This window comes from Meles meles, chromosome 1 (genome assembly GCF_922984935.1).
Source record: "Meles meles chromosome 1, mMelMel3.1 paternal haplotype, whole genome shotgun sequence".
NCBI classification, from domain to species: domain Eukaryota; kingdom Metazoa; phylum Chordata; class Mammalia; order Carnivora; family Mustelidae; genus Meles; species Meles meles.
In genome coordinates this window covers 197,191,421-197,200,011 of record NC_060066.1, presented here as the reverse complement: position 1 = coordinate 197,200,011, position 8,591 = coordinate 197,191,421, and the positions used below count along the sequence as shown (strand labels likewise).

The window sequence follows — 8,591 nt, the reverse complement described above, 5'->3', positions numbered from 1 at the left end:
ACCCACTGAGCCACCCAGGCGCCCCGACGCGGAGCATTTCTAACAGAGCCGGGGTGGGGGGGGGGCGTGGTGCCTGCGTGCTGCGCTGGGGTCTCGTGGGCGACTCTAACCCAGGTTTTCCCGACCGTCCCCCGGCCCAAATTGGAAGAAAAAAGGGAAATCCAGTAGTGAACTTATTTATTCTCCCGTTAGGTCGCAGACCTGGGCCACCTCCCGCGGCCTTGCCGCTGCCTGTCCCAGCCAGTTAGGGGAGGAGGCAAGGAGCGCCCGCCCGAAGATCGTCTCTTCCAAGCACCACGAGTCCTCTCCTCTTCCAGGTCCATTCCATCCTCTTTCTGACCTTTATAGTGACACCCCGCCCCCACGACGAAGATTGTGTTGAGAACTTCAGTCAGTACAGCTCAAGGTACTGGGGGAGGCAACGTGGGCAAGTTCAAACAGGGACTGGGGTTAGGAAACCAAAGAGAGGTCATTAAGCCCTAATAGTAAAAGAGGACGTTAGGGAGCTTTGGGGAAAAATGCCCTTGAGGTAGAGAGCCAGAAGGCAAGTTCAGAATAAAGCACCTGAACACGCTGCACAGATTGCTGTTCCCCAAGTTCTTTAGGCTGTGGTGGGAGATAAGGCCAAGGCGGAGAGCTGCCCCTGTGCAGTTATGAGTGATACAAGGAATGCCCGGAAACTGTCACTCAGGCTCTGAAGGCTTGTCCAAGGCACAGCTGGAACTCCTCACAAAGGTCATATCTGGCCGAAACTTCATGCTGGTGGGTGGCTGGCGTCGCAGCAGTGACTCCCCCTGGTCTTGAGGTAGAGGCTCATCATAGATGGTGGAGATGAGCCCCAAGCCAGTTCCACGGGGCTTCTTCAGTTGCCCAAACAGGTGTAGCTTCTCTCCATGGTACCTGCATTAATAAGGGCTCACAGTGAGAGGGCTGCTCTCAAACTCTTTATTAGGTTGGGAAATGACAGAGAAGTAGCTCTTACATGGCTGGTTTGTTCCAAAGACAGAGGCTTTAAATCTGGATCTTTGGTCTTCAGCCTCCTTATTGATTCATTGACAGGCCGGCAACCTGGGGTTTCACATACTGCTTTCATTTTAAATAGTACACAGAGTTTAGAACAACTGTCACCATTCTGTGACTTAGAAGCACTCCCTAACAGCAATCATCAAGTCCAAACTCCTCAGACCATGGGGTATGACTGCCCTAAAGATCAATGATCCTGTCAAGACTTAGGTCTTGGTCTTAAAAAAAAAAAAAAAAAAAAAAAAAAAAAGTGCCAGACCTATGTTTTCCTTTTAATTCTGCTTTGAAATTCATCCCCTCGGATGGAAGAAGGAAGGAGGAAACCAGGATATAGATGAAAGGCTAGCTGAGTCCCCCAGGGAAGTCCCTGGGTCATACTCACCCCAATCCACGCTTGCATCTAGGGTGCTGGCCATCACTATCCAGGGCCTCAGGCACCCCTGAACACTGGCTCCCCAGACCCTGGCCCTCAGCCCAGCCCTGCCGCTCCATCACCTTCCGTCCAATGCCCTGTGCAGGAAAGAGAGAAGACTCAAGAGTATGGGGCTCCTTGTTGGGGGTGGAGGGGAGGAGGAATGGGGACAGAGAAGGAAAACAGAGGGGTCAATGGGCTAGGCAAAGTGCTCACCTTGGTGTGGCGCTCAAAGGTGCCCACTTGGCATCTGATCACAGAGCCGTCCTCCTGGCCGTCACGGAGTCTTCTTTCCAGACGCATTTGGACAGAGTCTCGGGCATCCTTGTCACCACCATCTGAGGAAGTAGAACTCAGTTTGCAGAAGGGCCTCTCTCAGCAGAGAGAGGGGTGAATATAATCGGGTTTCTAAGACCACCCCACAAGATTTACATATTTGTCTTTAGAGTTTTTTATTACTTTTTTTTTTTTAAGATTTTATTTATTTGACACAGAGAAAGAGATCACAAGTAGGCAGAGAAGCAGGCAGAGCAGGTGGAGGAAGCAGACTCCGCACTGAGCAGAGAGCCCGATGCGGGGCTCGATCCCAGGACCCTGAGATCATGACCTGAGCCGAAGGCAGAGACTTAACCCACTGAGCCACCCAGGCGCCCCTTACTCTTTAAAAAACTTTATTTATTTAAGAAAGAACACAAGCGAGGGGAGGGGTAGAGGGAGAGGGTCAAGTAGAATCCCTGCTGAACAGGGAGCCCAACTCAGGACTCCATCCCAGGAGCCTGGGATCATGACCTGAGCCGAAGGCAGGCACTCAAATGACTGAGCCACCCAGAAGCCTCTGGTGTTTTATTACTTTATTATTATTTCTCTCATTAACTGGGAGCTCACCAAGAGTAGGAACCCTGGCTTTCCCATCTTACAGATGAGGAGACTGGTGCACAAAAGTTATAGAGCCAAAAGATGACAAGTGGAATTAGAACCCAGATCTTCCCCTCCCACCATCACCCCAGGTCATTTTTGATTCCAGAATCTAAACTCTTAACCAGAGCCTGAGCTCCTGACCCTCCCACTCTACCAGGGCCTGCCCATCAGAACCAGAGCACCCTGAGGGCTGACTCCACAGAAAAACAAACAAACAAACAAAAAAACCAAAAAGAGCTCTGTCCATAAGCAGCACTTAATGCACACAGGTGGAGATGTCTGAAGAGAGGAACCCTCTCAGTTGGCAGCCCCAAGGGAACTGGTCCTTTCTCAGCTTCTGCTCAGCAGGCCTGGTAAGTGTCACTGCAAGGCCAGGGCACCAGTCCCCCGGCCCTGTACTGCAACCCCCGGCCTAGTACCTGTGTCGTAGTACACACTCATGTCCACGTCCCAGTCATCGGCTGTCTGTTCATCAAAGTCTGCAGATAAAAAGCATTAAACAGAGTAAGTGAAGGACTCACGGTTCTATTGAGAGTTAAATCTAAACTTAGGCTGTGTTCTAGAACTTGGAGCTTTTCGTTGATTTTTAAATTTCTCCTCTGGGGCGGGGGTCATTTTTTCTCCACCGATCCCCCACCCCTAAAACAGAATGATGGGTAAGCCTCTTCACTAGCCCGTTATCGGGCCTCACTGCCAGAGAACCCTGACTGAAGGGACCAGATATCAGCCAGCATTACCTCCTTCTTCCTCCTGCCAGAACTGAGCGTCCGTGTAGAACACCAGGCCAGAGCCGCCCTTCTCCCACTTGAGCTCAATCTCCTCCTCAAAGAGCCGCTCGGTGGTGCGCTCCTGCCCGGTCACGTCCTCATGCAGTGCTTCGTGACGCTCCCACTCCTCACCCCGGTCATCATCCTGGAAGAAGGCATGGAAAGGTGACCTGCCTGTTCAGCCTCCTGGCCTCAAGCACGCAAGGGGGGCAGCTCAGGCCCCAGGAAGTCTGTGAGACAGGCGCTCAGCCCATTCTTCCAAATTTCTCTTAGAAGAAGCACATATTTGGCCCCTGAGGCCTCGCCCAACACATTTCTCCATCCCTCGTGTCTCAGCATACCTGGCACCTTCCTCCAAGCCCGACTCCCTCTTAACCTCTGTGCTTTCAGCCATGTTGTTCCTCCTGCTGGAAATAGCTGCTCTCCTCTCCCACCACTTTCTCTCCTTCGCCGTGTAAATCCTCATCCTTCAAGTTCTACAGTCCTACACGAAGCCCCCACACTGAGGCCCACAGCATTCTTGCTGGCCTCCACACTCTTCAGTTTGGAGGTAATTGGCATGCACTGTTCAGGCCTCTATACATTACATCATAAATAAAGAGGGGATAACAACTAATACCTATTGTCCACTGTGTGTTGGGCCCTTCTCATAACTTAATTCCTTCGATCACCCCAACAACGCTGTGAGGTGAATACCATCATTCCCGTTCTACAAATGAGGAGTCCTGGATTCAGAGGAGTAAAATGATTTGCCTACGATGGTTCACCATGAGAGCGGCAGAGCCAGCGTTCAAACCCAGGTCATCATACCATACAGCCTTTCCCGATGCTGCTTCTTGCCTCTTTCAAGGCAGGAAATGGATCTTGGAATGTCTCTGGAATCCTGCACTAGCCTGTGCACAACTGCTCATATTAGACTTGCAGAATGATAGGATGACTCCTGGCTTGAAATCTTGGGGGACCCCTGTCTAGTTAAAACTCCCAAGAGGCCTCAGGGATCACTGCTGCAGAGCAGGTGCTGGGGACCAGTCCAGTCGGTCCTATACCAAGGATGTGGTACAGATGTTAGCAACTCTGGGCTGGCAACTTTGAAGACATAGATGACTTCTTTTTTTTTTTACCCAGAGTATGCACACCAAAAGGTTTTCCAAAAAAAGCACACCTTTCCTGGTTTTATGGATGAACAACTGAATGTGGAGAAAGCGGTAGAAGAAATGGCTATTTCATTGATAAAATTAGAGTGGAGGCTAGTGGCCAAGCCACAGACTCAGGGTCAGAAAATAGAGGTGACTTCTCAGCCGCATACTGAAAGCACATAGGTTAGACAAGCAGCAAAGGGGGCCAAGTTCACATCCCAGCTCTGCCTCTACTTCCTTACATGACTTTTATCTCTTGGCTCGTACATTTCCATCTATGAAAAGGATGCTCCTCACATTCCTTCTATGTGGAATGCAAAGACGACCCCTTTGAGAATATTCTGGTAAAAACTCTGGCCCCTCTCCTCGAAGAAGTGCATATTTGCACATGCAAATGCAGTTTTATGTTCCATGTCAGGGAGTTCTAACTCTCTGGAACCCTCCTAAGAAGCCCGCACGTTTAGAACTATTGTAATATACAACTGAAGAGTGATAGTGTTAAAGCTTTAGCCTCTCTAAGCTGCCAGCAAAGACAGGGTAGCTCACTGTACTCACATCATCTGAGTGTGACTCTTCCTCCTCCTTTTCCCCTTCCTCCTCCGGCTCTCCATGGGAGCTGGCTGGTACATCTGTTAGGGAAGTTCCCTGGGGTATTTCTTCGCCTTCAGCGGTATACACAAGCTCTTCCTGCTCCACAGTCTCTGAGTCCTCATACTTGAATGGTACATTGCCATAGCGCCGGGAAGAACCTGTCTTGGGGAACTGGAGCTGCAGCTGGGTGATGATCCGCGGTGGTAGGCGGCAGGCTCGGATTAACTCCAGAAAGACCCGCAGAGGAGTCCCCACGTTCCCATTGGGCATCAGCACTGGTGGGTTCAGCTCTGGCAGTTGCCTCAGATCGGCCAGAGTGAAGGCTTCACTCTTCGCTTTCCGACTCTGCAGCTCCTTCCGGGTTTTGAAAGGAAAGGAGCCCAAACCTTGGAAAGCAGAGGAAAGAATAGCTCTTGAAACTAGAAGCCTCCAGCAACACTTGAGCCAGAATCTGTTCAACTGTTTTAGGCTAATGCTCTTTCTCCTTTTCAGACTTCTCCAGAATAACTTCCTCCATTCCCTGACCAGAACCACCTAATAATTTCATGCCATTTCTCATCACCTCAGCTGAGCACACAAGTTTCTTTCAGATCTGGTTCCTCTTGACTTTTTGATTCTCAACTGCCACCAACCCCACTCCCTGCACATTCTCATATCATGTGCTTCAACCACACCAAACAATTTAACAGGCCCTGAAAGTTCCATGGACTTTCCCATCTTTCTGTCTCTGCAAATGCCATTTACTTTAAACACCATTCCTTCCTACAAACTCCTGTTTCTCTTTCAGATCCAGATGAAAAGCCACATTTCCTAATCTCTCTAGATCAGTTTCTCCCTTCCCTGTCATCCCTCAACACTTGGTAATAAAGAGCATAGGCTCTGGAACAATATGCCTGGGTTTGTATTGTGACTCTGCCACTTCCTAGCTCTGTAACCTTGGGCAGGTAACATCATTTCAGTACCCTTCAGTATCCTCACCTATAAAATGGGTAACAACAGCTCCAACCTTATAGGATTGCCGCAAGGAGTCAATAAGAAAACGAAAGGCTCAGAACAGTGCCTAGTAAGTATGCAGGAAGTGCTCAGTAAATGTTAGCAATTAGAATGGCATCTTTGTGACAATTACCTTTTTACAAATCTGTCTTCCTCTCTGAATCCTGAGCATACACTGTGTCTAACTGTTCTTTGCACAGCAGCTACAGTCACACTAAGTGTAGCATATAAGCTTGATTTGTTGAATGAATGAATGAGAGGACTCCGAAGTGTTTCCTGTTCCCCCATCAAAGTGATTTCCCATGAAAATGGGAGCTGTCCAGAGACAAAAGACTGTCTTTTCATTTGTGTCTTCCCAAGACAGGGCTAGATAGGAAGCAACGAAGAATACAATAAAGACAGAAAATAAGGGATGCCGGGGTGCCTAAGTCGGTTAAGTGTCTTGTCTTCGGTTAGGGTTGTGATCTTGGGGTTCTGGGGTGGAGTCCCACATCGCCTCCTTGCTTGGCGGGGAACCTGCTTCTCTCTCTGCCTGCCACTCCCCCTGCTTGAGCACGCGCGCGCTCTGATAAATAAAATCTTTTGATAAATGACAATAAGAGGATTAGAAACCTCATTTCCTTTTCTTCCTTCCGTGTCAGTGGAATATCAGTCTCTCAGATAAAGGATCTCAGAAGGAATCTAATAAATTGGAAAATAAAAGATCATCCCATTAGACCTCTTACCGTTCTTTCCCCTGTAAGTTAGACTAACATGCAGTTGAGTCTGAGGTTCTGTCCAGAACTCTTAATAAATTTAAATTCTTAAGTTTAATTCTTAAGTTTAAATAAATTTAAACTCTTAAATAAAAGTCTGATAATCAGAGACCTGACGTATCCCCGTCATCCCTCAAGAAAGGTGTCTCTGTTCCAGGGCTGGTAGGCTCAGTCTATTTTCTTTCCCATGCGTACCTGATGCCTCAGTAGGTAGCCGCAGTCTGCGGATCAAACAACGACCCGGCAGCCAAGTTCCCTGAGAATCCAGCCACCGGCGGCCCGAGTACATGCGAAGAAGCTGCTGAGCTTGAGTTGCCCCCCGTACCGAGATGACGCAACAGCAAGTGCGGGTCTGGGCGGGAGCACAGTCCGGAGTGGAGAGAGCGTGGGCATCGGTGACCGAACTCTGGGCGAGAACCTGGCCGACAGAAGTTAGGGCAGACTCGGGAGGAGCTTGAGAAGGACCCCGCTCAGGCCGATGTCGGTAGTGGAAACACAGGAAGCCACAGCCGCGCTGTTCCCGGAACTGGCTAAAGTAGCTCCGGAGATGGGCCGAGCGCAAACACGCAGGAATACCGCTCACTATTAAGTAGACTGTCGCCTCCTCCTCCACCTCGCTGGGCACCGCCATCTTGGCCTGTCACATGATCGGCTGGAACTAACTCTCGCGATAATGTGACAAGCGGCGCTAGGGTCTCTTCTGTGCGATGTTGAGTAACCCGTGATGAGTTGGGCGGGTCGTGGTGGAGGGGCTGAGAAGTTTGAGGGTGAGTTGTTCGGGTCGTTCTTCGGCAGGGAGAAGCCAACGATGATGAGAACACTCACCTGAGAAATGGGTTTACAGATCTCTTTCATAAGGCGATAGTGGTGATAAAATCAGAAGCCTGCGGGAGAGGCAGTTTTTTTTTTTAAAGGTTTGGGTTATTGGGGATTTCCCACACCTAATCTCAGCTTTCTCCGTTCAGAGCCTGTTCAGTTGTTCATCCACTTATTCTTCCAAAGCATATTCATGCCTTCCCACAAATCTCTAAGGAAAAGATAATCCAATTGAAAAGTGAACCGAAGACACTTCACAGAAAAGAGCCTCAATCTCATTGATAATAAATGAAATGCAGTGAGACCCACTTAACCTACATCAGACTGACGAAAAATTTTAAACCCTCAAGTGTCTGTGACAGTGTAGAGCAACTGGGTCTCCCGCATACTGTTGTGGAGTGTAAGCTAGTACAAACACTCTGGAAAAGAATTTGATATTACCCGGTAGAAGTGAAGCTACCCACATCCACTGACCCAGCAATTCCACTACTATGTATATCGTTAAAAGAAATTCTTGCATATGTCTCTGTATTGGCCGTATTAAATTCCTCGCTGCCTTGTGATACTGGAGAAGAGCGAAGGTTAAGAAAATCCATCCCACCCTTTTGTGTTCCGGAACACAGCTTACAGCAAAGAAACATGCTCCTTTATATGACTTAGATAAAATTCATGGGTGCCCCCTTGTTTACCTATGTCAAGGCTAGCAACAAACTCCAAATTCCAGTTCTTTGCCTTGTAAACGCTTAGATGAACTGCTTGTCCCCACTGATCAATCAGAGCAAAATGCTTGCTAACCAAACTTTGGTTAAGCTTTTCTCCTTCCCCTAGGTCCCTGAACTTTGCCTCCCCTACCCACCCCGCAAGTTTGAGCTAGCACACAACCCCTCCTGAGAATAGGCTGGCTTCAGGGTAAAACATTTTCTGATCTACTGTCCTGTCATGCCACTCCTGGTCATCCCACTTCCTCACATTCCGTTTTTTTCTAGCCTTGTTTACTCTTCTTATGAATGATGGAGTCCTTTTGCTGAACCCTTGAAGGCGCGGGTAGTTCTCACAGTCCCATTGCAAGAGCTTCTTTCTCCCTTGGAATAGTTCCCTTCCTCTCTTGCAATAATCATTTAAAATGAAGTCTCTCTTTACTGAGTCCAGATTTGTTTTTTACTTGACAATACATATGAAT

At 48.7% G+C, this 8,591-nt stretch overlaps 1 protein-coding gene and 1 long non-coding RNA gene across 2 annotated transcripts; one reads left to right on the top strand and one right to left on the bottom strand.

Annotated features, from left to right (window-relative positions):
* The first annotated feature begins 269 nt into the window (after positions 1-269).
* Positions 270-3,239, top strand: LOC123954307. Its single transcript, XR_006821068.1, has 3 exons — positions 270-406; positions 2,623-2,706; positions 3,111-3,239. It is a non-coding gene; the product is annotated as an uncharacterized LOC123954307 (long non-coding RNA).
* On the bottom strand, positions 400-7,239 carry GPATCH3 (G-patch domain containing 3). The gene is made up of 7 exons (XM_046025303.1): positions 6,791-7,239; positions 4,812-5,233; positions 3,091-3,265; positions 2,773-2,832; positions 1,652-1,773; positions 1,406-1,533; positions 400-900 (listed from the first exon to the last, which is right to left on the bottom strand). The coding sequence occupies exons 1-7, from the start codon at positions 7,224-7,226 to the stop codon at positions 684-686; spliced, it is 1,560 nt and encodes a 519-aa protein (XP_045881259.1). The 5' UTR covers positions 7,227-7,239; the 3' UTR covers positions 400-683.
* Positions 7,240-8,591: the final 1,352 nt, after the last annotated feature.

Coding starts and splice junctions, on each gene's coding strand:
- GPATCH3 (XM_046025303.1), bottom strand. CDS start 7,226: ATGGCGGTGCCCAGCGAGGTGGAGGAGGAGGCGACAGTCTACTTAATA. Junction 2,833..3,090: donor CTGGCAGGAGGAAGAAGGAG/GTAATGCTGGCT, acceptor TTTTATCTGCAG/ACTTTGATGAACAGACAGCC. Junction 1,774..2,772: donor GAGTGTGTACTACGACACAG/GTACTAGGCCGG, acceptor CTACTTCCTCAG/ATGGTGGTGACAAGGATGCC.